At 37.1% G+C, this 27,634-nt stretch overlaps 7 protein-coding genes across 7 annotated transcripts; 4 read left to right on the forward strand and 3 right to left on the reverse strand.

Annotated features, from left to right (window-relative positions):
* Positions 1-3,292: 3,292 nt before the first annotated feature.
* On the forward strand, positions 3,293-5,361 carry LOC149391353 (putative histone H2A variant 3). The gene is made up of 2 exons (XM_089619045.1): positions 3,293-3,509; positions 4,845-5,361. The coding sequence occupies exons 1-2, from the start codon at positions 3,390-3,392 to the stop codon at positions 5,139-5,141; spliced, it is 417 nt and encodes a 138-aa protein (XP_089475171.1). The 5' UTR covers positions 3,293-3,389; the 3' UTR covers positions 5,142-5,361.
* Positions 5,362-6,306: 945 nt separating this feature from the next.
* LOC149391354 (DNAse I-like superfamily protein) lies at positions 6,307-12,245 on the reverse strand. The gene is made up of 15 exons (XM_089620674.1): positions 12,125-12,245; positions 11,471-12,044; positions 11,211-11,377; positions 10,765-10,830; positions 10,579-10,631; positions 10,246-10,327; positions 10,072-10,109; positions 9,271-9,352; positions 8,604-8,696; positions 8,477-8,509; positions 8,311-8,399; positions 7,325-8,219; positions 7,171-7,256; positions 6,958-7,042; positions 6,307-6,844 (listed from the first exon to the last, which is right to left on the reverse strand). The coding sequence occupies exons 1-15, from the start codon at positions 12,200-12,202 to the stop codon at positions 6,776-6,778; spliced, it is 2,490 nt and encodes an 829-aa protein (XP_089476800.1). The 5' UTR covers positions 12,203-12,245; the 3' UTR covers positions 6,307-6,775.
* Positions 12,246-14,141: 1,896 nt separating this feature from the next.
* Positions 14,142-15,593, forward strand: LOC149391355 (DNA-directed RNA polymerase subunit beta). Its single transcript, XM_089620809.1, has 7 exons — positions 14,142-14,409; positions 14,519-14,561; positions 14,658-14,750; positions 14,851-14,913; positions 14,981-15,076; positions 15,187-15,264; positions 15,407-15,593. The coding sequence occupies exons 1-7, from the start codon at positions 14,267-14,269 to the stop codon at positions 15,491-15,493; spliced, it is 603 nt and encodes a 200-aa protein (XP_089476935.1). The 5' UTR covers positions 14,142-14,266; the 3' UTR covers positions 15,494-15,593.
* Positions 15,594-15,658: 65 nt separating this feature from the next.
* LOC149391356 (Acyl-CoA N-acyltransferases (NAT) superfamily protein) lies at positions 15,659-16,926 on the reverse strand. The gene is made up of 3 exons (XM_089620810.1): positions 16,647-16,926; positions 16,268-16,390; positions 15,659-16,140 (listed from the first exon to the last, which is right to left on the reverse strand). The coding sequence occupies exons 1-3, from the start codon at positions 16,798-16,800 to the stop codon at positions 15,923-15,925; spliced, it is 495 nt and encodes a 164-aa protein (XP_089476936.1). The 5' UTR covers positions 16,801-16,926; the 3' UTR covers positions 15,659-15,922.
* Positions 16,927-17,994: 1,068 nt separating this feature from the next.
* On the forward strand, positions 17,995-19,811 carry LOC149391357 (FAD/NAD(P)-binding oxidoreductase family protein). Its single transcript, XM_089619644.1, has 3 exons — positions 17,995-18,359; positions 18,441-18,748; positions 18,820-19,811. The coding sequence occupies exons 1-3, from the start codon at positions 18,105-18,107 to the stop codon at positions 19,553-19,555; spliced, it is 1,299 nt and encodes a 432-aa protein (XP_089475770.1). The 5' UTR covers positions 17,995-18,104; the 3' UTR covers positions 19,556-19,811.
* Positions 19,629-21,487, reverse strand: LOC149391358 (ATPase, F0/V0 complex, subunit C protein). Its single transcript, XM_089619642.1, has 4 exons — positions 21,275-21,487; positions 21,092-21,169; positions 20,236-20,406; positions 19,629-20,116 (listed from the first exon to the last, which is right to left on the reverse strand). Exons 1-4 carry the CDS (start codon positions 21,400-21,402, stop codon positions 19,945-19,947), a joined length of 549 nt encoding a protein of 182 aa, XP_089475768.1. The 5' UTR covers positions 21,403-21,487; the 3' UTR covers positions 19,629-19,944.
* Positions 21,488-24,268: 2,781 nt separating this feature from the next.
* On the forward strand, positions 24,269-27,389 carry LOC149391359 (protein ECERIFERUM 26-like). Its single transcript, XM_089619978.1, has 2 exons — positions 24,269-24,712; positions 26,382-27,389. Exons 1-2 carry the CDS (start codon positions 24,269-24,271, stop codon positions 27,321-27,323), a joined length of 1,386 nt encoding a protein of 461 aa, XP_089476104.1. The 3' UTR covers positions 27,324-27,389.
* The last annotated feature ends 245 nt before the right edge of the window (positions 27,390-27,634 follow it).

Below are 27,634 nucleotides of genomic sequence, written 5' to 3' on the forward strand. Positions count from 1 at the left end.
ATCAAATTCAAATATGAGAAAAATTACATAACTAACTTGTGTGCGTCACTTTTCATATCACTTATGCTTATAAAATATTTCAGCAATAATCGTTTTTATATTTTTATGGACAAAAATACCTTGTGTTTCGAATTTGTTCAACAATTATTAAAATTTAGTTAACACTTTTGAAATCCGGTTAACAGCTATTAAAATTTGATTAATTTTTATGGAAACATGTTCAAAATATTAGTATATTGAAATCTTGTTTACAGTTATTAAAATATGGTCAACAGTTATTGAAATTTAGTTAACAGATAAAATGGACACTTAAAAAATTATTTATCAAAAATAAAAAGTCCAACCACTAAGAAAAACTTACAAAAATGCTATTAGGGTTATTTCCACTTCAAAACATTGTGATTGTACAAATATTATTAGTGATGGCATAAATACATATGCTTGTAAGGCCCAAAAAGGTATCTGATTCTAGACAGGGAAAGCAAAATTCGAATTTATTTTGTATTATATAGCATCGATTTTTTTTATGTAGCAATTAGTGCAGTAGCTCAATAATCAATCATCGTAAATCTCAAGTAAATAGTCACAAGCATGACGTGGCCTTCCTGGTTTGCTATTTCATTGAAATAAATTGGTGGGGTATTTATGGACGTGACTATTTAGCTAAGATTTACGAAATTTTGGTTATATAGGAATGTGAAACTGTAAATATGTCTGTACCTAATAGAACCAAAAAAATAATTGTGCAAAACTAATTAGCCTCAACAAATATAACAACTTATTTGTACCAAACATTTGTTTGTTTTACATCCACACCTCTTTTGTTTCGTGCTGTTATATAATAAAGCAAAAAAAAAATGTCATTAGGGGCTACGTTGCTCTCTCTCTCTCTCTCTCTCTCTCTCTCTCTCTCTCTCTCTCTCTCTCTCATCCTTCTCCACCTGGGTTCACAAATTACTGGCCTGCAGCAAGCTTGCGTATTTTTTCGGAGTCGCTGCTTCGGGCAGAGTGGGAGAAGGCAAAAGCGAGGGAGGTTATGTGTGTCCGATCGGAATTTTTGTTTTTATTTGTGTTAATGTTTATGTAAAATTTATGTTAATATCAATATATTTTTGTTTATTTTTGCTAATATTGTGAATATATTTGTGTTAATGTCAATATATTTTTTTATTCTTTTTTTTCCCTTTAGTCTGGAAATGAAGTTTCAGAAAATGTGAAGCGTGGCTTTTTGTTTCTTTCTTTAGGGAAATGGAACAAGTGATAAAATTTTCTACTTTTTTTTTTCTTTGATTTTGTGTTGTGTAGATTTGCCGTGTATATCTTTGTTTATTTCAAACTTCTTCTTTTAATTTATTATATACAGTATGTATTTAATGAAAAGTATTATAGTTTGATTTTTCTGATTAATATGAGTGTATGACTATAATGCAAAATATACAAAACGATGATTATTTTTCCAAAATTAAGTTTGTATTGGCTATACTGCTACTATGCCCATATAATAACCGGTCATATAGATGACTGAATTTCAATAATATCATTTAAATTAGTTAGATGTTAAGTGTATGAAATTGTAAACACTAGTCCTTGAACAACTGTCAATAAAATTATTGTGAATCGGATACTACTTTTAAAAATGATTAATTAAAACCGATTAATGAGATTTAGTGCGATTTGATTAATCAATTTTGAAACCATAAATAACTAATCTTTTTAAAATCAATTTCAAATCAGGACTAATTTTGAAACCGTTTAACCGATTTTTTTTATTTTATTAAAGGGTTAGTAGTATCAAAAACAATTTTAAAATTGAATATTTAATGTAAATAAATGGATAAGCGAGGATAATCGAATTTCAATATTTGAAAATCCAAAATTCTGTTGGAAGAATTGTAAATAATAAGCTTTATTTACAAGTAAATGGATGATTTGTGGCTAATATTTGAGTGGGGTCCACTCATCGGAATTTGTTAATTCTTGCGTATTCTTATTCCTCGTTGCGTTGGGTATAAGATTGATTATTTATTTGCCAAAATCATTACTATAATGAATGAGAAATTGATGCTCAAAGTATGCTTAAAGAACACATTAGTCATGTGGAAATAAAGTGAATTGCAAAAGTCCCACATGGGTTGGGTAAGTGTGTTGTGGTAGTGTTTATATACCATCCTCTCTCTTTAGTGGTCAAGCAAGTGCAAGAGAGGAGAGTGTGTGTGGGTTATCTCTTAACCCCTCACGCGCGCACACACACGCGCGCCGCCGCCGAGCCGGGCCGGGCCGGACCCGGACCCGGGAATGTCTCGGGCTCGGGCTTGGGCCTTGGGCTCTTTGGGCTTACCCTTAACTTTTTATTGCAAAGTTCACTTACGATTTCTTTTAATTCCATAACATAACTTATTCTGCATGGGATAAATGCATAATGGAGACGTTTTTGAGCGAGCGTCCAAGGCTGCTCACGTTCTTAACTGACGTGCATTCACGTGTGGTTTAATTCTGGAGCATTAAGTGCCTGCCTTCAAGTGCTATTACTCTGGGCGTTTTCTTGTTCAAATTCGCTCAGGATTGTGGTTATAAAAGAAAGGCTTGGGTTCTCATTCGGACAGAACCGAAAACACTCCTCTCTCCCTCTCTTTGAAATTGTTTTTGTTTTGTAGTCTGGTGATAGGTTCTGACGCTCTGGTTCTAGTTCGCTGAAGCCGAGTTTTGTGGTGCATTGCTCGTCTAGAAGTCGTTGTATCCTGGGAGGCTTTCGCTCACGAAATCCAGCACCCGTGGGAGGGCGATAAAAGCTTCAAGGAAACCGTCAAACGGGCCTCGACCTTTCCTTGTTTTCCTGTTTCTGTTTCTGGTTTATTTTCTTTTTAATTTTCCTTGCATGTGTCTTGTATTTTTCTATCAATATTATTTTTAATATTGCTAACAAATTCAGTTTTGATTTTTAATAAATGGTCAAAACTAAATAGAATGTATCCAGTTTTATCCTTAGGTAAAAAAAAAAAAAAAAAAGCTTGATGTTTATAAATTTTTTATTTGTTGTTTTTTTTTTTTTTTTCGTTTCGTTTAATTTGTTTTATTGTAAAAAATTATTTTAGAATATAGGTTGTCATAGTTCAAATTTTAAAAAAAAATGATATAGTATAAAAATTTCCCTATGTTCCCTGCAATATTAAGTTATTAACACATGTTTATTTAAAAAATAATAAATAAAAATCGAACAAAAAGCGACAATCTAGTTCGTAATATTCCAGAACAAATAAGGGTAATTTGGGTATACAGCCACAAAATAAATAACCCCAGAAGTTTCTCTCTCCTCGTCCCCGATCAAATTTTTCTACCCCGAAACCCTTCTCTTTCGATTCCATCGATTCAGAGCTCGAACCGAAGCCAAAATGTCTGGAAAGGGCGCGAAGGGTTTGACAATGGGTAAAAGCCCAGCTCTTAGCAAGGACAAAGACAAGGACAAGGACAAGAAGAAGCCTATCTCTCGCTCCTCTCGCGCTGGTCTTCAGGTCTCTCTTGCTTTCTCTGCTTTTCCTTTTTTTTTTCTTTCTTGTCCTGTCTTTCTTTTGGCTTTTAATTTTATATTTTAAACTTTAGTTTCTTTAGGGTTAGGGTTCCGTATGTGATTTATGTCCGATCTATTTTCAATTCGAACATTTTCGCATGATTGTTATAAATTTTTGCTTGTTCTGCAGTGGATCTCTTTGTTTGTTTGGGTTTTTGTAACATAAATTTTTGTGGGGGCAGGGTTAACTTTTTTGGTCTCTAGGGTTTTCTGGTTTTAATTTTATTTTTATTCGAACTTGGTTAACGGACTCTGTAGATTGAGTACCATGAAGCTTTTGAAGCTTAAAGAATTGGGGATAAGAGAAATTTCTGTAGCTTCTGAGTGTTTTTCCTTGTCAAGAATCTGCTTGGGGAAGTATTCAAAACATAAGTTTCTGGGTATGAATGTCGGAGGACATAATATCAGTACAAGCTTTCTGTTTTCAATTATTTGATCCCTTCGAGTTTCTGCCAATGAAACAACTCATTAAAAATCGATACCTAACTGTATCACGTATAGATTGCTCGCTGATCACCTTACTTGTTATTATGCTCCACCAAAGATTCAGTAATTTCATTGTCTTGGTTCCAAGTCATAGAGTTAAAATCTTTAGTTAGACGATACTCTCTTGAACCCAGATTTCTTTGAAAGCCAAAATTGTGTTTCGTTGATGTTTGACGAGTGGTAATCATCTTCTCTTTCACGTCACAAGTTCAGTTGAGGTGTCTGAGAGATAGAAATCTCTCCTCGAAAAGTTGTGTCCTATTTACTTAAATCTCATCCTCGAGAATGTTTTTGCTTCAGTTTCCGATTGGTGGAATCCACCGGCTTGTGATGAGTTAAGGTTTTCCATGTGTTTATTTTTGTCACGCGAACGTGGTTAATGGGTCTGTAGATTGAGTAGAATGAAGTTTGTTTGTATTGAAGCTTATTAGAAATTAAGGGTCAGCATAGTTTTGTAGCTTCAGAGTGATTTTGCTTTTCAAGAATTATCTGAAGTATATGAGGTTTCCAAGTATGAATTTCATTGGACAGAATAACAACAAGCTTTCTGTTTCTATTTATTTGTTCCTTCCTAGTTTCTATCACATAACACATTCAACTTGCTGATATCACAAATGCTTTATCACCGCTCTAGATATAATACCCCCATGTAACATACATTCAGCTATTTCATTCTCTTTGGTTCCTAGTCATGGATTCAAAGATGCCTGTAGTGAGACAATAGCTCTGTTGGGGTGTTTAAAAACGTGTGTTTCTCTTAAATCTCATACTTGAAAGCATGTCTGTGTTACAGTTTCCGGTGGGCAGAATCCACAGGCTTCTGAAGACTAGGGTTCAGGCGAACGGAAGAGTTGGAGCGACCGCGGCGGTGTATTCGGCGGCGATCCTCGAGTACTTGACCGCGGAGGTGTTGGAGTTGGCTGGGAATGCGAGCAAGGACTTGAAGGTGAAGCGTATAACTCCAAGGCATCTCCAACTTGCGATCCGTGGGGACGAAGAACTCGACACTCTCATCAAAGGAACCATCGCCGGCGGCGGTGTCATTCCCCATATCCACAAGTCACTCATCAACAAGTCCTCCAAAGAGTAGAAGTCATGTTGCTGTTTATGAAATGATGATTATGATTGTCTTTTTTTTTTTTTTTTTTTTAATTTTATCATATGTTGGTTAGTTATAACATTGAGATACAGTGCGACTGTGTACATTTTGCCTGATGATATCTTATTAATTGTTGACGAGTTCTCTTATTTAGGCTGCGGAAATAACTAGCTTTTTTTCGGTGATCTAAGTAGTGAATTGTTTTCTGTTTTTTCTCTTCTTCACATTCTCATTATCGTATATCTTATATTATATGTATGGAATCTTGATTCTCTGTCTCTCCCCTGTTAAAGTGGTTACCTGAATTGACGATCTGTTTGGTTCTATTCAGTTTGTGTGAAGTAAAGTTCTTCAATGTAGTCGAAATTCCTTAGCATCATGTTACTCTAATGGTGCGGTTAACTGGACAACATTCCGTCTCTGGTCCCCAAAAATTATGCAACCAAGCAACATTTGGCTCTACTCATTTGTATTTGAAGTAAGTTCTTCAGTGTGTGTCTGATGATAACTTGTCCTTCATTTTCATCTTAAAAAACCTTGGGAAGAGTTAGAGCCTTGGAACTTCGACCCGAGGTGGATCTCTTCTGTCTAAAGTCCATAGCCCACAGCGAGCTGCTCGGTCTGATATACTTTCATCAAAACCATCATGAATTGACGATCTGTTAGTTCTATTCAGTTTGTTTGAATGAAGTATAGCTCTTTTTAGACGAAGACCCAATTTTTGCAGACGGTCTATGGAATGCGGTCAAGTGAACATGATCATCCGAGTAACGTGCAATCGATTTTGAACGGTTGAGAAGGATAAGTATCAATCATAATCATAGACTGTAAGAACCTTCACTCACTGATGACTAATATATTGAGAAAAGCCAACCATTTTCAGGCGAAATTTTGACTTACGCTACCCACCGTAATAACTCATTTCCAGCCAAATCCTGTGAAAAGTCGCTAAAAAAAATGAAATTTCTAGTGTAATCTTCAACTTGGTAAGCTGCATAAAATCATTGCGAGAACTAAGGACTCCAATGAAATGTGGCCCCATTGCTCTGCAAGGAATTTGGAAACGACTATTTTGTGAACCTAAACCATAAAATGGATACAGCCTGTCAAATTGTGTTTGAACTTAGAACAAGGTTCTTATTTCCAATTGGGGCCAGGCAGCAAGGAGATTCTGTTTGATTCACTGGACTAAACATAGAATTAACAAAGACCTCAAATTATTGAGATAGTATATCAATGTCAAAACTGCAAATTGGTGGACAATGCTTCAAGAATTAAAAAGTTGTACCATTTCCACAACCATGTAAAATCCATCAGGTAGAATCTTGGTAGGGGCACATTCCCGACGCAAGAAGACAAAGACTAGTAATAAAAAATATGTTGTGATCGATCCTAACTAGGCCTGAGAATTTTATTTCATTTTGCAATTGCATGAAACGAAGGACACGGAATATGATTGAAGCCTCAATATGATTCACCGGTTTGGAATCAGAATAATGATGGTAATCCTCAAAGATCTCGAGTCAATATGAGGAGTAATCCCATTTCTACCAATATGATTGCTAATTCCCATACCACTGTTTTTACTGAAATACAAAACGTACCACAGCTATTAAACATTGGTACTATTGTTTTGCCTGATCTAGAGCAAATGCTAACTCGGTAGCCAACGCGATGTGGTCACTACCCCATTTCTGCAAAATAACAAGTACGTGTTAGTTTATTAAAACTGAAAATTTCAGCGAAAAATAGTATATCACAACCATATTTTTTAAACACCCGCGGATATATTTCATTAACAGCTTACCTTTGTTGGAAATCCTCTGGTTTCTTGCATGACATGTTTTGGGACTGGGGCGAGAACCCGGACAGTTTGCAAGCCTTCTGACCGCCTGCATTTAATAAAACAAGAATGTGTTAAGCTTTGTTACATGAGTTTCTTTCTATAAGTATTCATAATTAGATTGGAAATTCCAGGTAAGAGTACACCAAAAAAGCAAGAACTTTATGAGCACTTTACCAAATGTAATCAACAGTCCCCAGGAAACACTTATGGTAAGTGGTCGCGAGAGGCTCTCCGTTTGAGTCCCGTATCCCGAATAAATCCTGCACGGGCGAGAAATCAGAAACATCCAACTTTGGCCATTCCCTAATAGTTATTAAGTGTCGCTTACCTCGGCTTCAGTATAGGTGCTTGTGAGTTTCAGAGGATGTTCTAAAGTAGTACAATCTGCTCTACCGGTAGCAATTTCTAGTTCATCTGGAACCCATCCCACTGACTCGGGGAAATTTTGCCCAACATCAGAAGAACCTTTAATTGAATCCGAATATTGGTTTTCCTGAACCCCGGTTTTAGATGAATGTGGTGGAAAAGCACCGTCATTGTGATGCAACGCGGATAAAAATGTAGAGTCATCTTCATCCTCATTTTTCCCTTCATCTCCATCAAACTCAGTTTGAAATAAATCGGCAATCTTTTCTTGCTCAGTGCTAACAAGTGTAGATGACATGTCAGCTTGACTTGGTCCTGAGAAACCACCTTGACCATCGCTCAAACTTACCTGAGGGTAATGATTTAAGCCATCTTTCTTGAGAGAATGGCTGATACTTTCCTTCGGATGATTACTAGTATCAGAATTTTCATCAAATGATCCAATTTCCAAGTTATGAATTACTTTGGTCTCGGACGAGTGATCCACTTCAGGATGAGACATTACTGACGGAGATGAGTCAACTTTCCCAGAGGATCCAATTATGCCGTCTCTAAGCTCGGAATTGGAAATACAGCAAGCCGATCTGCTTCTATCCGCAGAGCTCTGCTGAGTTTCTTCTTTCGCCTCATCTAGTTTTCCCTCATGGTCTGCATGGTTCATCTCGCTTGATCGTTCATTTGCATCCGCAACATTACAAGACTCGAGCCCAGGGGCGTTTCCCACTAAGTGAACAATCTCAACATTATTTTCTAAAAAATCTGATTTTGGTGGGTCCAAGGTTGATTCATTATGTATGCGAGCTCCAGTGTAATGAACATTTGATGGATCAGGAACATTTTTTCCAGATCTAAAAGCGCTGTATGTTGTCAAGCTTTTGATTCAGATTTCTGGTTTATCCAAAATCGGATCGTAATTAACAAGTTAACAATGATATATATGAAAAATACCTGGGGGTCTTCTTTGCCCAAGGCGGGCGAATTTCAGCAGAATCTTGACCAGACACTTCATCTCTACCACCAATCATAGACAGATCTAACTGTAGAAGGATGTTAACAATCTCATGACTTCTTTAACATAAAATATGTGTGTGTGTGACGGTGTTTACAACTTTACCTTCTGGTCTGAAATATAATTGTACAGAGGACTCTGGTACAAGGAAAACAAAAATAATTATAAACATTGAATAAGATAAAATGCCAAAACACCACAATCTTAGAGAAACGCTTAATCTAGTGAGCACCTTTGGTACAGAATTGAAATCTCCACAAAGAACGATTGGAGCATCATTCCACTTTTTTGATACAGCATGAACCGTGTCAAGGAGTATCCTGGCCTGTTTGAAGAATGAAGAGATACGAGCATAATTTACTACTGGGATCTTATCAAATTGGATTTAATGCTTACTAAATTGAGCTCAAACGAAATAACTATCCACCAGAGTATGCCTCACGATACCCAACCGATATGCGATTATATGCTTCATTACGAAATTATTACAACATTAAGACATATGCCAGACCTAATACTGCAGGGTAGCCGAATGATCAATAAGCAAATTTGTTATCCAAACTGGATCTCTAGAATAAAATTTTGTATGAGAACTAATAAAGGTAAATACTTTTTTTTTCCATAGCCAATTCATTCTCTCTGACACTGTATATTTTATTTTATTTTCTAATTGTTGTGACGTTGAACCTGCAATCTTTCAATGAGGAAACTCGAGTACGACACTAACCTTCCAAGAGACATAGGAACAAAAAGTAGTAGACTAATCACCTTGCAACACGGGTATTCTTAAGAATAAACTATTAAACAACCTTTTCTAAGAAAGGCACGGACAAAAACTGGAAACGGTTACCATCAGAAGAATGCAAAAGTCACTATTTCAGTATATGTAAGGGAAATACCTGGGCAAGCTTAATTTCTCCTCGTTTGGGGTTGAAAAGCAGATGAGTATTACAAATGACAACTTTATTGGAATCTGTTAAGCTGCAAACAAAATTTACAGATTTATACATTTGGACTGAGGATAAAATACTTGAGTAGTCAGCTAAGCATGTCATGTCAATTGTCATCTACTATTTTCGAGGGACATCACCAGTTCACCCGTTCTATTAGCTCTATTAAGACTTATATTTGCTTTTTTCTTTTGTCCATTCCAGAATCCTTCTGAAAATGTGCTTAGTCCCTCCATTAGTTGCTACCAATTTAAATTTTTTGACAGATTAGCAAGGAAAGGAAACAGAAAAAAGTAGACACGAGGAAGTCTGTCCAAGGAAACAAAAAGAGAGTTCAAATATGGACATGATTGACAGAACCCATTCAAAATTCAAAGTTTATAATCAGTTAATTATATAAATGTGGAGACCTGAAGTAAAAGTACAACAAATAGTAAAAATGGTTCTGAGCTAAAGCTTAAAAAAAAAAGAAAAAAAAGAAAAAATAATAGACATCTCCATTTTAAAATCAAGCTGCTAGAAATATAACGAGTACTAGTCAATTGACTAACCAACCCAAAAAAAAAACTTAATATCTTGACCACAACAGGTCAAGAAAGCAAATAAATCAACCAGCTTAATATTAAATAAAGCAACCCTATCCACATAAGAGGAAGTTCATTTTAAATATAATTTTAAATGGGATTCGACATGTAAAATCGGGAATGGTAGAATGAATATAAGGAGAGAATGCAAGTTATAAAAAAATACCTTGGAGATGTAGAAATGCCAGAGGTTTGCTTGAGCAGCTGCCAAGAAAGAAAAATAACATTTAAATATCAGACAGTCATCATGAAAATATCAACTGCGAAAACAATAAAATATATATATATATATATATATATATATATATATATATATATTTAAAGATGACCTCAGATGTACCTCTAGAACACAAATTTGTGCAACATTATTTCGGAGTCCAAACTTGTTGAAGTCGATTGATTCTTCGTGGACCAAGTTGAATCTAACATGAAGGTGATTAAATTGTCACATCCAAATCACACGTAACAATATCCTGTCTACAGTATCCTCAAATGTCACACTGAGTCGAGGAAACAACACACGTAGCAGATATCAGACACTAAACTGATCGATGGGTTTATTTTTTGAAACAATATTAGCATACTCACACTTTATAAAGTCACTTGTTATAAGACAAACTCTATACCGCGTATATAAACTGAGCTGTTTGAAGTTCGAGAGGACATATTTTACCTTGATTTACGCCAAAAAATTGCACAGCCGTCAATTGGTCCACCGGTCCGTATCTATACAATGATAAAATAGTACTTCTGTTTAAAATCAGAAACCTATGATAAGCTCTCCATTATTTACAGAGCAAATCGGTCAAATTGTCGTATATGTTCATTATCCTTTTACAACATATTTTCTTCACATTACCTTCCAAATTCCGTTGTACCCAATTTCTTTGAACTCCTCCTCCAAATCTTGAAACCTATCAACCTCCTGGGATTTTTTTTTCTTTCCAAAATGAGTCTACATAGAGTCTCTTTAAATCCTCAGAAGAATATAATCGTTGCAAAAACATTAAAAAAAATGAAGCTACAAAAGAATCAACCGTCTAAGTGTTATTTAATCCCGAAAGGTCAAGAAAAGATCCCTTTCTCTACTTCCTAACGAAAACTTAGGCATAAAAAGCAAAATTAGTAAAATTTTACACCAAAACCATATCCTCAAAACAAACTACATATATGTTCTACACTCTTTATACAAACATATCAAAATCTTCTTACTCAACACTCGCTTCACGTTCATAAATTAGCTGATGATACAGTCATGCAATAAATAATACTTCCCAGGTAACAAAAAAAAAAAATCCTTCAAACCTGAAAGCACATAATGTCAGAGGACCATAATGCGAGCTCAAAAACCAAGTTTCTCTTTCTCCGTTCCCAATCCAACACGCGATCAGGAATATGGTAGTAAAGCTTACGTTTGTGTTCCCAGACCAGGTAATCAGCGAGTATATTATAGGAAAGCACTGTAAACCGATCTACCAAACCAAACAAAATTAACTGAATCAATACACGCATAACTGCAAATAGATGTACAGCATTGACAATACAAAGAAGCGAAAATCGATTACCAGTTGAAGTGCACGGAGTCGTCTTGGCCAACTCCCAAGCCCGATAGTCTGGAGGATTCTTCTGGAACATCGACCGATTTCGAGTGGACTGCGAGTCAGGATAGCTCAAATGTGGATTCCGTGGTGGAGGCGGTTGGAATTGTTGGTTGTGGAAATATTCCGGCGATGGATTAGAACGAAATTGTTGGTTAGGGTAATATGCCCGCGGTGGAGGAGGTTGAAATTGTTGGTTAGGGTAGTATTCCGGCGGTGGAATAGGTCGGAATTGTTGGTTAGGGTAATACGCCGGCGGTGGAGGCGGTTGGAATTGTTGGTTGTGGAAATATTCCGGCGATGGATTAGATCGAAATTGTTGGTTAGGGTGATATTCCGGCGGTGGAGGAGGTTGAAATTGTTGGTTAGGGTAGTATTCCGGCGGTGGAATAGGTCGGAATTGTTGGTCAGGGTAATAACCGGAGCTTCCAGTTTGGCCATGGCGGTCGAATTCGGAGTAACCGGAGGCTGTGGAGGCGGAGTTTGGGCGGTCGGAGGAGATGCAGAAGCTCCGCAGCGGGTGGCTTCTGCCGAGTGGGTACTACGAGAGAGAGATTGATTAGCGAAATCGTAGTTGAAGCATAAATAATTTTGAAGAGAGAGAGAGAGAGAAATGGATACAAAGGGACGTGCAGACGCGGCGGCGGAGCGCATTGAACGCCGGAAACGGCGATTCATGTTTCTGACTGCGATGTGCATCTTCTTTCTCTGTGTCTGTCTCCGTCTCCAAGGTTTAAGCGCGCGGTTTTTATAATACCTGAAGAAAACGACATTGAATTGTGGAGAGGGAAACGACGATTTTATCACGGCAGTCAAATTATCGAGAAAAATGGTTCCCCTTGCAATTTGAATTAGTTTTCGGGTGTAACTAATTTCTATCAAATGCCACGCTTTTTTGTTTCTTTTCTTTTTTCCAATCAACAGTTTTTTTTAAATAGGACTCTGGCAACTTTACGTAGCAGTGAAATTATCAACTAAACTATGCTAAGAATCACTCTTCAATAAACACTTAAACTTACAAAGATTTATAAGAGTTTATTCTTTTAACTATAGGAATTTGTTCTTTTGAAAGGGCTTTTTGAAGCTGCCTTAAAAAAAAAAAAAAAAAAAAAGCTTTCGATAAATTTTTATTGGGTTTTTTTGTATTTTTTTAAAGGCTTTCTGTAATATAAATATACATATGTTTTTTTGTAATAAGCATATGATGTATCATAATATTTGCTTTTTTGTAACGTAAAAAGTAATCGAATAATTTTTTTAAAGATTAATTATATATTTTCTCTCAATTCTTACACGTGTAACAACATATCCCCTCAAGTCTAAAAAATAGCATCCAGGTCTTTGTAATCTTACATCGAATAAAATGTACATGTCTCCTCATACTTATACTCATCCTCTCTCTCTTATTGAAGTGGGAAAGTCTCACATTGGTTGTGTGTGTGAATGGACATGTGTTTATATATCAGTTGAGCATCTCCACTTAATATCAATTGGATTTAAGATGGAATTCAACATCGTATCAGAGTCTTGTCCATTCACACAACTTGAATTTGGCCCGGTCCACGCAAAGCGTTGGGGGATTGTTACTCGGTCTAGTCACGCTACGCGTGAGAGGGAGTATTGGAGTGAGAAAGTCTCACACTGGTTGTGTGTGTGAATGAACATGTGTTTATATATCAGTTAAATCTCTCCACTTAGTATCAATTAGTTTTAAGATGAACATCTCTCTCTCTCTCTCTCTCTCTCTCTCTCTCTCTCTCTCTCTCTCTCTCTCTCTCTCTCTCTCTCTCTCTCTCTCTCTCTCTCTCTCGATACTCCATGGGTTCACGTCATTGATGAACAATAGATGAGTTTTTTTTTTTGGTATGAGATTTTGGTTTTGTAGAAGACAATAACATCCCCAAATCACAATCGAAGCTTTTTTCTTTTGTTTTTGGACTCAGGATTGGACCCGTGCTTCCCAAAGAACAAAGATTTGAAATCGATTTATTTATGCTAAAATTCTCTAATGTTGCTCAAGATTCGGATCAACAACTTTTGGTTTGTTTTTCAATCGGAAAAATTCTTTTCTCTTCACATTCTTCACGCCCTGAAACCCAAACCCAAAGTCTCGATTTGGCCAATTCGCATAAAATTGTTCGCAAATCTGGAAGCTTCTTGGCTGCCATGCCCGTCGTAAACTCCGACAAAGGTTCTGCTCGATATCACCGTCATCGGAGTGTCTACGCTCCATATTTCAAAAGGTACAAGAAAAGAAAAGTTCTCTCTATTAAAGAAAATAAGTATAGATTGTACAAAAGAATAAGAAGAATAAGAAGAAGAAGAAGAAGAAGAACACGACGATAATAGAAGAGAGAGTTGCTGATAAAAAATAAAATGAAAAAGAGCAAAATGAGTTTTAATTTATTTATTAATGTTTTAATTTATTTTTATAAGGTTAACTAGGTAATATCACAATAATATAACCAAAATGTGACCAAATACTAAATGGTCGTTAAAAAAAATTAACGGTAGGGGCACAATATCACCAATGTAGATTTTGAAGGTTTCATATGCTATTTTTCGAATTTAGAGGGTCATGTGGTTACACGTGTCAAAGTTGGGGGATTAAACATTTTTTTAATTAGTGATGCCTTGTCATTTGGATCGTCAAAATCCCAGCGGTAAGTAACGTTGACTACGAAACCTGGTCCTCTCAAATACGTTGACCTTTTCTAAAATCCAGAGAGAATAAGAATAGAAGATTGAGAGTTAGCAGAAACGATGTCGTTTTTCTCGTTTCTCTCGTCGTCGCCAGCTCAGTCCCTCTCTTTCTCCAGAACCACCAGACCTTCGACGACAACGACGTCTTCCCCGGTTCGCTTCAGAGTCTCCGCCGAGATTCCCGATTTCCTCTCCGAAGACTGGTTGGTTGGTTGGCTCTTCTGATTCAATTTTCCGATGAACCGTAGATCAAATATTCGCTTCGTTTTATTTTTTTGTTATTCATCATAATTTTGTGTTCTATTTCTTCAGGCTTGAATCCCGCAAGAAACGGCCTTCCGGACCGAGACTAAGTGTATTTCCTCTGAGTCTGACCACGCAAAATGATGAAACAAAAAAAAAACGACGGGTTTTGTTGTGTTTTGATGTCGTTTCTCTGTACGTTTGCTAGTTTAGTGCAGAAGAAGCGGTACGGTATCAGCTTGACGCTCTGAAGTACAACGACAAACCTCGTCAAGATTATGGCATTGAAGTTATGTACAGGGTAATATCATTTGTCATACTAACGAAATTCCTTGTATTGTTTTTTTTTTTGTATGAGCTTTTTCTTTTCACTCAAGTATATGTTTGGTTTGCCATTACAGTTTGCAGGGTTTGATCCTTTTGAAAGGTCAACATATTTTGGTCCATTCTTTGATTTGGGTCAGGTTAGTAGAATTGTAAATCTTCTTAGCGAGAATGAAGATTTAGTTGGCTGATTCGTATTTGTTTTAGTTTGAACGGTTTAGGAGGGTTTTTCACCACTCAACATACAGAGTGCTACTTGGTCACAAGGAGAGAGAGATGTTGAGCAGCTTATTTGTGGAGGAGGTATTTCATGGCCTAATAAATATCTGTTAAGCTCGACTTTTAAAATATATATATATATATATATATATATATAATGATAATATTTATATTTCTTGGGAACGGTTGAGCAGAACCGGTTCAAACAACGGGTCTGGGTAAGAGGAAGCCGACCAGAAGAAGAAGAAATCTTTGAATTCACCATGGTTCAGGTTTGGTTACGTTTCAAATGGCCTATTATATTCAGTCTCAAAAGACTTTTTTTTTTTTTTTTTTGTCAAAACCTATAAAAATTCTGTAAAACTGATTTGATCAAACCTTGGAAATGGTTCTTATAAGCATTTGGGGTTGCAGAGAGTAGGCAGTTCGTGGGACGGGTATTGGCTCACTGAGAGTTTACTTCACGACGGAGATGCCTTTTCTGGAGGCTTGGCCTATTGAGCAATGAACAATGAGAGTTATCATAAAGCTTTTATCTTGTACTTCTGTAAATCCTTTACACACATCAATATTAGTTGCACACATCAATATTATTGAACTATCCTTTTTTATTCCTTTCTTTTCTTTCTAAGTAGCCATGGAAACTAGCTAGTAATTACCATGACATGTAATCAAACTCAAAGCGCAAAACTTTTTTTGGCAAACCAAAACCAAATCAGACACCAGTTGTATTATCAACGGAGTAAGGAAGCTTGTCTGCTTGATATATATGTAAGGAATGCTAGTAATAATTATGGGGGAAACAAAAAAAAAAAAAGAGAGTAAAATACTAATCTGATGATGGGTTTCTAAAGACTCGACCTACTAATGGACGCAATCGGAAACTTTTTATGATCACCTCGCGAAGCTTAAAAAAAACAAAAACAAATACTATTTGTTGGGATGGTGTTGAGCGACGTGGTTGGTGAGGACGTAACAGTCCGGCGGAGAAATGTTGGTGTAGTAGTTGTGAATGGTTTCGGTGATCTCGAATCCGAACTTCTTGTAGAAGTTTATCGCGTCCTCATTGTTGGTCTGCACATGCAGGTAAACCTCCGGTATGTTTTGCTTCGCGCTCAGATCCAGAACGTGGTTCAACAGCTTCGACCCTTCAAACAATTCAATTCACACAAGCTGAACTTGACACACACGCAGAGAAAGAGAGAGATCTAGATACACATATACATATATATATATATATACATAGAGAGAGAGAGAGAGAGAGTTGGTTCAGACCGATTCCGATGCTACGATAAGGAGCGAGAACGCCCAAAGTCATGATGTAGATGCGAACAGCGCCGCCTTCCTTTTTCTCGAGCCGGCAAGCGATCGATCCCACGCATATATCACTGTAGTAAGCTGCAACAATTTTATCAAATGAAAAAAGCAAGCTCAGAATTCCTTTCTCTTTAGGGATTTCTATACGCTTGGTCTGACGAAATTGGGGGCAAATGAGCGGGTGTGTTTTCACTTTTCATTGCAATTTGTCTTTTTCTTAGTAACAAATCAAGGACGAAACAAGCAAAAGGAATTCGGTAATGAATGTCAATATTGATGATAATGATGATGATGATGACGAGAGAGAGAGAGAGAGTGTGTGTGTTTAGAATCAGACCGAGCTTGGTGAAATCGTCGGAGGCTAGGGCGTCGGAGTAGTACTTGTCGTTGTATCGGACTGGGAAGAGAGCGGTGTTGAGCTTCTTCAGCTGCATCACATTCTTATCCCTCACTCCCTCAAGCGTTATCTGTACTTCTCTCCCAGCTCCCATTTCTCTCTCTCTCTCTCTCTCGATGAATCGCTGAACTGTACGTACGCCCCTCGGGGAGAAATAGAGAGAGAGAGAGAGATTTACAGAGAGGGTTTTGCGATTTGCAGGGGAAGAGAAAACGGGGAGAGATTTTTATACCGTACGACCTCTTTTCATGTCGTACTCTTCTGGGCTCTCTTTCCTAGTTCCTGGGTTGGCCCATTCTTCACACCCAACAGATACACAGAATGTGGAAATTGTTGGTGTGTTTTGCGAACTTTATCCCAAGAATAACGTGATTACATTTTTTTATCTCGATTTTTTTTTTAAAGTTATAAACAGTTATATTTATAGTTTTTTTTTTTTTTTTTTTACTATTTTAAGCTTTGTTAAAAAAAAAATTATTGTTTACAGTTTCAATTAATAACTGTCTGTAATTTGGAAAAACTAAAATACTATATTTATGAAATAATTTAAATAGCCACTATTTTACAAATGTTACATTTTTAAAATATTATTTTTCTAATTTTCCCATTTTAATAAAAAAAAATTATTATAATTAAAATTTTAAAGCTTATATATCGGAAATTTTTAATTCAGTAAACTTTGAGGAAATAAAATGGGAAGAGAGTCACACTCACACAAGATATATTTCCATAAAATTTAATTGAAACTTCACATTTTGACTTCGTAATAACAAACAAAATTCTGGCGGCATATCAACGAGAATGAGTGACATTTTAATTCATGCTCGTAGTATATTAAAGGAAACAATACTCATATTACAAGAGAAATATGGTAAAAATATGTGTAAGAACACATTAACATTTTAATTTCATTAATCAAAATTGGAAAAGTATGTGTATACTTCATTCTTCATTAAAAAAAAGGCTGATAAATCTCTCAAAAATTGATTATCACACGAGCATGTATACCTCTGAGAACACCAAAACTATAATGTTCTACTCAACACTGAAGTTTGATACGAGTTTACTAAATTTTCATCATATTGAAGAAACAATTTCAAACTAATATACCAAATGTCGTACATTATTTATTTCTTTTATAACATATATGTGTACAACAAAATAGAAGATTAGATTTCCTTTTTATCAATGCAATTTTTTTCCTCTAAGCAGATAAAAAGTCAATATTCAGGTCACGTGGAATGGTATATCCAACCAATTGGCAAAAACATGTGACCATTATCACCCAACTCAATCACCCTCTTTTATTTTAATTTATTTGACGTTTTCCTCTCCATTTAATCTCTCCTAAAAACCCAGAACAACAACGAGAGAGATAAGAGTTGGAGAGCGAAAGAAATGAGCGACGGTGAGATGAAGAAAAGACATAAGGCAATAATTGTAGGAGGAAGCATATCTGGCTTATCGTGCGCACACGCGCTCACTTTGGCGGGTTGGGACGTGGCGGTCATCGAGAAATCTCCGGCGCCGCCGACCGGAAGTCCCACCGGAGCCGGCCTCAGCCTCGACCCCCTCTCTCGCCACGTCATCAACTCTTGGATCAACCACCCTCACCTCCTCCAGAACACCACTCTCCCACTCGCTATTGATCAGGCAATAACTGCACAAATATAAACTATACGTGTCACGTTCTAATTGGTCTGTAGTCTTATAATTTAGTCTTGCGTCGTACAGAATCAGGCAACGGACGTTGATGAGAAGAAGGTGGTAAGGGCGTTGAGTAGAGACGAGGAATTCAACTTCAGAGCGGCTTATTGGGCCAATCTTCATTCTCTTCTTTACAATGCTCTTCCCAGCGATATATTCCTCTGGGGTCATGTTTTTCTCTCCTTTAATGTCTGTGCTGACAAAAAGTCGGTGAAAGTCTACGCTAAAAAGCTTCACTCTGAAGAGACCGTTGAGATATTCGGGGATTTGCTTGTTGCCGCGGATGGGTGTCTTTCTTCGATCCGCCGCAGTTTCGTCCCCGATGTCAAACCGAGGTGATTGTTATTCGACGAAAAATTCGACGAAATCGTGGTTTGATGCGACAATAAACACGAATGAATTGCAGGTATGCAGGGTATTGTGCTTGGAGAGGGATTCTCGATTTTTCGGAGGACGAGAGCTCGAAGAAGACCGTCGCGGCCGTCAAAGAAGCCTATCCTGATTTGGGGAAATGCTTGTACTTTGACTTGGGCCGCAAGACTCGCGCCGTTCTGTACGAACTCCCGAACGAGAAGCTCAACTGGATTTGGTACGTGAACCAAGCGGAGCCGGAATTGAAGGGAAACTCGGTGACGATGAAAGTGAGCGACGAGGCGGTTGAGAAGATGAGAAAAGAGGCGGAGAAGACTTGGAGCCCAAGCCTAGCCCGTGCGATGAAAGAGACGAGAGAGCCGTTTGTGAACGTGATCTACGATTGCGATCCTTTGGAGAGGCTGGTTTGGGACGGAGTGGTGGTTCTGGTTGGGGACGCGGCTCACCCCACGACCCCTCACGGCCTCAGAAGCACCAACATGTCTCTGCTTGACGCGGCCGTTTTGGGCGCTTGTGTTGAGAAGCTTGGAAAGGAAGGTTTGGACCGCGCTCTCGAGGAATACCAGTCCGTTCGCTTGCCAGTCGTGGCCCACCAAGTCCTTCATTCTCGGCGCATGGGCCGGATCAAACAAGGGTTTGTCCTCGAAGATCGAGAAATCTTTGACCCGATCACTGCTTGTCCCGAAGATTGCGAGGAACTGAAGCAGAATAGTATGCCCTTTTTTGGGGATGTTCCTCTAATAGTTGATTTTAATCTGAATATCAAGTAACTGTTATTTGGTCTAGTAACTGTTTGTTTATAAGCTTTAGTACCAAGTGGAAGTGCAATATGCAAAGAGCGTGGAAATAAATTACACTCGATTCACTTTATAAAGTTCGGGGAACACGGAGGCTCGAGAAACTTCGGAAGCGTTACATAGAGTCTAAAAGAGACCATTATTGTAAAGTACTCATCTTCTGACCATGATTTCATCCACCAAAAAAAAAAAAAAAAATTACAATTCAACTCAGCATAGAGGAAGCTCTTATGCTATAGGGGGGACTTACACAGCTACTGAAAAATATGAAATAAGATACAAGGTGCGATTGGGTACGCATCTTTATGCAAATAAAACCAATGAATACCGAGTAGAATAAAAGCGAATAATACAGTCGAAAATCAGGTTCCCTTGGCTGGCCATGTCGCCTGGGCCGACATGATGATCCCGACGATCACTCCGAACAGCCCGAGCGCACTTCCGAAGATCTCAATCACGAGAATCTTTACGAACAGCGTGGAGTTTTGGGCATCGGACAAAGCACAGCTGCTTCCGATAATTCCTACACACAATCTGTTTGACGAAATGAAAAGGTGGGTTATAGCAAGTGGGCAAAAACGGGCATATAAGCAATCTTCATTTGAACACGACAAAGGAGACGTGAGAAGGGGGAAATTGGGAGGAACACAAACCCACAAACAAGGTTTGCAAAGCCAACGATGAGCCCCGAGGCAAATATTGCATATCCTGCTCTAAGAGACTCCGGGTAATGTATCTGAGACGTTGGGACGCTCTCGAGTTTAGTCTGTAGGATGATCGCAACAATGACACCGTAGATGGCGACGGCTTCGCAGAAAATAACACTGCACGAGTACACACCCACTTTTCCGATTAGTACTGTGATCACGAGCTCATAAAGAAAATGCATTTTGGATCAATTTCTGCATGTGAATACACTTTGATGCCTTCGGACCGAAAAACGGATATAAGAAAAAGGGGGTTTGAAGGGAAAAGCTCCCGAAATTCAAGAATGGCTGATTGATTCCTTGACTTGAGAAACAAAACTATTGAATTTTCTCAAATCAACTAGCTCTTGCTTTAACTCGAAGCTAGAAAATAATTGTTAACTTGTCCTTTGTTAAATCTGGACATATCTGCAGTGGAATCTATAATATTTTACTACGTGCTATTTACGTGGTATTGAGTTCAAATACAGATGACTGAGCACAGATTGTTACACAGCTCTTATTGCGCGAGATTCAGTCATCCATTTCATTTCAACTTATGAATCTACGAAAATCAAAGGTTTTGCTAAGGGAAAATAGGAGGTATAGGAAACTGTGTTCGACAGAAAACACTAGGAAGGCAACACTTAAATCTGACTTCCAAAAAACACGCCAAAAAGATACACTCACACGATAATTACTAAAGCCTCAAACCTAATTATACTGGGAAACAATTCGCACTAACCCTAGCAAAATTCAGAAAAAGAGCGAGACTTTCAAAAACCTTGATGAATCCCAAAAACCAGGGCTGGCGAATCGTTACCTGATGAGATTCTTGGAGGTGATCCGAGGAGCTTTAATGGCAGCTCCGATCAAACTGCTTCCAGTAATGTAAATTCCCCTGCGGAAAATTCCATCGGAACACACGCGAATTCCGCATCGAATTAGACGAATTGCGAAACAGACACTTATCATCAGAGAGAGATAGAGAGTGAGGGAGGGTTACCAGGCGGCGCCGAGGACTGAAACGCCGATAGAGACGGCGATTCCGATGGCGGCGAAAGTGTAGGGAGAGATCCTGACCAGCGCGGCGGCCCAGGAGAAGGTGTGGGCGGCGATTGCAGGACCAGACATGGCTCGATGCTTGATCTGCTTTAGGCTTCGCTCGAGAGCTTCTTTGATTGATCCGACTCTCTATAATGGCTGAGAGAGAGAGAGAGAGAGAGAGAGAGAGAAGTGATTGTGGTTGGTCCGTTAAGATTGGAAACTCGTTCTGCTCGGCAGAATCTAAACCCGAATAGTTGCAAATTACAATCCCAATCTTGTAAACGACAGACGACGGTGAGAATTTAAAAACGACAACTCATATTTGGCCCAGCCCAAGTTCACAGCTAAAATTCAATTAAAAATTAACGAAAACTAAAATTAATTTTAATTTTAGCACACTGTATTCTTTTTCTTCCAATTTCACAAGAAAGATTTCGGATTAGACTTAATTTTCGAATTAATCTCTATTGTTTTTATAAATTAGTCATTTTTCATCAATTTTCTAGTAAATGTAAAAAAAAAATCAGTTTTTTCTCAAAAAATAAAAATAAGTTTTTTTTCTCAAAAAATTTAAAAAAAAAAATCTCAATGTGTACCATAACTCTTTGACAATTTTGACATTTTTTTTTTTTTTTACATCAACGGCAACGTACTTCTTATGCATAATATATGACTAGTTAGCAATGGTTAATAATGAATACAATGCATTGTTTCATCAATATATCACGGTAAATCATTGACTATCCGTACTATTACAAATATTAAAAAATAAGTTACCGTCCCAAGAAGAAGAATGAAAGCAACAATACATAAACAATAAATTAAATGATTGGAGGCAGTCATGAGACGTAGTAAGGAGCAACGACGATTAAATCAACGACGTTAGAGAGCTATAATTTTTTTAAGAATTTTTGTATGTAAGAAAATGACTAGCATTTGACCCTGCGCCACACCGGAAAGAACGTGAAGGAGTGATCGCTAATGTGTTGGAAGAGTGGGGGCTTACGAAGAATGGGTAAAATACCTTTTTTTCGACGTCAAATTTATATTGTTTTGCTATTATTTTATATCTTGGAATTAAATTTTCAGATTTCGAAATTCATCTATATATGTTAGGTGAAAATTATGGATCTTGATTATGGATCTACACTTGACTCTATCCAAGAATGTATTTTTAGTTGTTATAGATCATACGAGATCAAATACGGAGCACCAGTGGTGGTCGAAGAGCGCACACACAACTTCGCTGGCGGGAGGAATTGGAACTTTCTCAACATGTGTATTAAACATCAATGACATCCACTCCCACCCGCGACAAAAAACGAGTTCAACTTGTATATTAAAGCGGGCTTCATCGACATAAGCATAGCAACAACCTCGACCTCCTTCAATGGTGGAGGAAGCAAGCTGAGTAATTTTCAACATTTTCCATTTTTGCACGAGCCGTACTCACCATTCTCGTCTTGAGTGTTTCATCCGAGGCGGCATTCTCAAAAGCCAGCCTAACCATCTCCGACCAACGATCGCGACTACGCCTAAATTTAGTCAAAGTCCTTACGTGTATAAAGGATTGGGAGTGTTCAAAATTAAAATTGTCGTCCGAGATAAGAGAAGAGCAATAAGATCCAAACAATACCTTGACGAGATGGAACTTAAAATAAATGTATTTTTTATATTTATATTTTATTAATATATTTATGGTATTCTTCCGCCACATGTGAGAGTTTCAAATGATATTTCGTAGTATCGTCCACATCTATTAAAATCATAATTATTAATTTTTTATTTTTATTTTTTAATATATCTAAAAAACGTCCTAAAAGTGACTTAGTTACTATGAAGTTTCTTTTATTATAAATTATACAAATTAAGCCACTTGAAACATACGAGTTTTTTTTAGTCAACGTTGTATTTTTTAATTTTTTTTAAAATAGTCTTCAAACTGACGTGGCAAGTAAAGTCAAATATATTGTATCTAATATACTCTTTACTCCACCGTAGTTAATTACAAAAATAAAAAAAATTAGTTCCTAAATAGTGGGATCTCCTAAGTAATTAAAAAAACTATGAATTAATTGTGTTATTAAGCCACTAAAATTTGGAGATATGTTAAATAGTCAATTTAAAAAAAAAATTAAGCAAATAATCATTATGGTGATATAATATTGTTTGAACGTTTTAAGTTCCATTTGTGCCTTTAGAATGTGATGGTTATTTACAATTAATTGAATATTTACAACTATTAATGTCTTTTAGGCTTTGTCAATAAAATTTTATGGTTATATACTTAAAATTTACCAAAGATTGACTATATGTCGAAACTTCAATTTTCATATGGTTATATATTTAGAGAAACCAAAAGCTATTCCATTTTTTCATTCAAATCAACGTATCTTCTCTTTTTTTTCTCTCTCTCGCTCTCTCTCATGCATTATCATAACACGGCGTCAGAATCTCACGAATCAATAGTGATTTTTGAGTGGAAATAGGCTAACAAGAATAGTGTCCGATGATTTTAGCAAAATTTCGTGCTCCAAAATAATATTTTTACGTTTTTTATTTAATATTTCATATTTTGGACAGTTTTGCTATTCGCTTTTTATTTCCAGATTTTTTTTTTATTTGTTTCAAGATTTCATTTATTTTGTAAGGTGGTTTTTTTTTTTTTTTTTTTTCAAATGACAAAATAACACTTATTTAGCCTTCTGAGTTCTCTTACTTTATTTGATAGATTTTTGATGCGGAAATAACGTGTCACACAAAATCAACCTCTTTATTTTTTTAATTTTTTACGTCACCAAATGAAAAACCAAACTCAACAAAAAAACAGCTTTCAAGATCATGATAAACACATTTTCCCCCACAAACACGAACACTATTTTCGCTTACCAACTATAAATAATCTCTCCCCAGTTACAATATTCACATATAATCACGCATCCAAAAATACAAAATGAGCATCGATGACAAGGCAGCGATCAGATACATATGCAAACGCACCGTCGTGAGCACAAAGCCGGTGAGCCCCGGGAAGTACTATCCCTTATCGGTTCTGGACCGTCTGATGGAGAAGAACCGAGTTCGGATGGTGTGGTACTACCCTCCGATCGGCGCGATCGGAGAGAAGCTCGAGATCGGAGAGAGCTCGAGGAAGCTGAGGGAGTCTCTGTCGGAGCTTCTGAACGAGTTTCCGGCGATGACGGGGCGGCTGAAGAGGGACGACCGAGGCCGGTGGACCGTCAAGTGCAACGACGCCGGAGTCAGGCTCGTCGAGGCCCGAGTTAATGGGAGCGTCGAGGATTGGCTGACGTGTGTTGATAGGGACAGAGAGCTTATGCTTGTTCATTGGGAGGAGATGTATCACAAACCCTATTTCTGGTCCACTTTCTATGTTCAGGTAAATAATCTGATACTATACACCTTAAAAATTATGAATCTTAAATTTATTAGGAATTTTTTAGTATGTTTTTTTTTTTTGCCTAAAGTGGAACTCTTGGCTCACTTAGCTAAATTTACTTATGTTATTTTGACTATTTAATTAGTATGAATTATAAAATCAAAGGAAAAAGAATTAAACTAACTGGACCACCATAGTTAGGTGGAAAAAGTAGAATTTTGTAACTAACTGAACCACTTTAAACTCAAAGTTTGGGATTTAGTTTACGTTTTGAGAGTTTTAGAAAAATAGTCAATTATATTAAGTGACACTAGATGTATAATAGGTTAAAATTACATATTTGTCTTTAAATAAATATAACTTTTTTTTTTTTCTAGATTCATCAATTTCTCTCTCTTGTTTTTTAATTCGTCACTTTCTCTCTCCTAATTTTTTTCAAACATTTTTTTTCATCAAGACTTCAAAAATCCATATCTATCTCATTCGAACTCGAAATTGAGTGATTCCAAATCCTACAGATTCGTGGCACCGAGATCTTAAAAAATAGACCCATTGTGTTTGATGAAAAATCATGTTTAATGTATCATGTTTACGTTTCCATTTATTTCCAAATGATTTCCGAAAATTTTCAGTTATTTACATGTCTAAGGCAGTAACGTGATTTTTCTATATCTATGGAATTAAACATGATTTTTCATCAAACACAATAGATCTATTTTTGAAGATCTCAGTGTCACGAATCCGTAGGATTTGAAATCATTCAATTTCGAGTTCATATGAGATAAATATGATTTTTTGAAGTTTTTATGAAAAAAAAAGTAGGAGAGAGAAAGTGACGAATTTGTTAAGAGAAATTGCTTCATTTGCCACCAATTTCATAACATTTTCCCACTTTCCACTAGAAAACTAATTTGGTCTAAAATGACACCATCTATGTCAACAATGTTGACATCTATTTTTGTCATTCACTATGTCAACATTGTTGACATAGATGATGGCATTTTGGGCCAAATTAGTCTTTTGGTGGATAGTGGGAAAATGTTATGAAATTGATGGCAAATGAGACAATTTCTCATTTGTTAATTAATAGATAAGGGCAAATTAGACTTTTTATTTTTGCTGTCTGTTTGACTATATTTCTAAAGTTTGGCAAATATGGGTTAAAACCCAAAAAAGAGATTTGCTTTTGACCATATTTCTATAACGCCCGAAAAAGTATACAGAATAAGCTGTTCTAAATTAAGTTATTAGAAAAAGTTACATTATTAATATATTTTTTTCGACATATTTATTGAAAATTTTGATGTTGTATATAAATGATATATCACTTTCAAATATTTAATCACAAGATTAAATATTAATGAAATATACTTGCGCATTATTTTTTTTGTAACATTTAAGCATTTAATTCATTTTAGACAAAGTTAACTATTTATAAAACAATTCATTTGAATTTATTTATAGCACCCTAGTTAGTAATATTTTGGTCAGCTCATGCAAAAAACAAATCCAACTTTTTAGGATTAAAAAAAAAATACATTAAAGATTAATATATGTATTCAATTACGTACACAAAATAAAAACATTTCTAAAAATTTACTGTTTGGTTTTACGGTTAGCTATATATAATTTACGGTTCATTCATTCCATGAATCACTACACTGCATAGGTGACTGAATTTGAGGAGGGTGGATTTGCCATTGGACTAAGCTGTATTCACCTACTGAGCGACCCAACTAGCGCTACCGTGTTCCTCAATTCCTGGGCTCAGTCAACGTTCTTGGGCAAAATGCTGGCCTCGCATTTCGATCCACTCCCACACAGAAGACAAGACAACCAAAATATCGACCGTATCACTCACTACGCTTCATTGATCGACCACTACAAGTACACAATCGAGAAATCATCGTCCATTGTTCCGACCGTAGACCCAAACTACACAACCGTGTCTTTTCTCTTCTCCGACGACAAGGTCCGAGCCTGCGTTGCCAAGGCCCAGATTGCTATTGGGCCTCAAGAAAACAACTCGTGGGCTTTCGAGGCGCTTTGTGGGCTCTTTTGGGTCTGTATAAGCAGAGCTAAGGGAGTGACCAATGGGCTTGTGGACATGTCAGTGTGTTTGGACGCGAGGGATGTTCTAAGCCTGGACAACCGGTTCTTCGGGAATTGCATGGTTTATAACCGCGTCCAAACAGAGGGGCTTCGAGGGGGTGACGTGGCAGAGGCTGCCAATGGCGTGGTTCGGGCGGTGGGGGAGACTGATATGGAGAGCGTGATGGACTTGATTGAGTGGCTGGAGAAAGGCGATGATGATGACATGGATCGATCACAGCCGTTCATCTTCAACGGTTGCGATCTAGTTTGTGCGGGCTTGGAGACCGTAAACCCTTATTCGGCTGTGTTTGGGGACGGGGTTAAGCCTATCCGCGTCTCGTGTTATGTCGAGCCGGTGGTGGGATCTGGGCAGGTGTTGGTCCTCCCGGGCCCACCAAGAGAAGGCCCGCTCAGTAGGGTCGTCATGGTCACTCTTCCGCGCGATGACGTGGCTAAGCTTTGTGAGGACACTCATCTTTTGAGCTTCTCTCCGATTTTGTTGATGGAATTAAATTAAACAAATAATAGTTTTTTTTCCGAGGGATAACAAATAATAGTTCCACGTGATATTAATGATGTTCGGCGTCACAATATATAAAAACATGTATTTATAATTACATTAATTTATCATAACATAAAAAAAATAGGTGTATCATCACAGATTCACAGTATGACCTCTACTGTAAACGGAGCCAAAATGAAGGAACACAAGTTCTCTTTTTCTTTGGTAGAGAATTCCCTAAAATAAGGGAAGAGAAGAATTCTCTACGAGAGAGAAATTCTCTTCCCTTAAAAGAGAATTCTCTTCTCCTAAAATATATTTTTGAT

Source organism: Urtica dioica, chromosome 7, assembly GCF_054948205.1.
Source record: "Urtica dioica subsp. dioica isolate 48M chromosome 7, U.dioica_male_clone48M_v1_H2, whole genome shotgun sequence".
Taxonomy (NCBI): domain Eukaryota; kingdom Viridiplantae; phylum Streptophyta; class Magnoliopsida; order Rosales; family Urticaceae; genus Urtica; species Urtica dioica.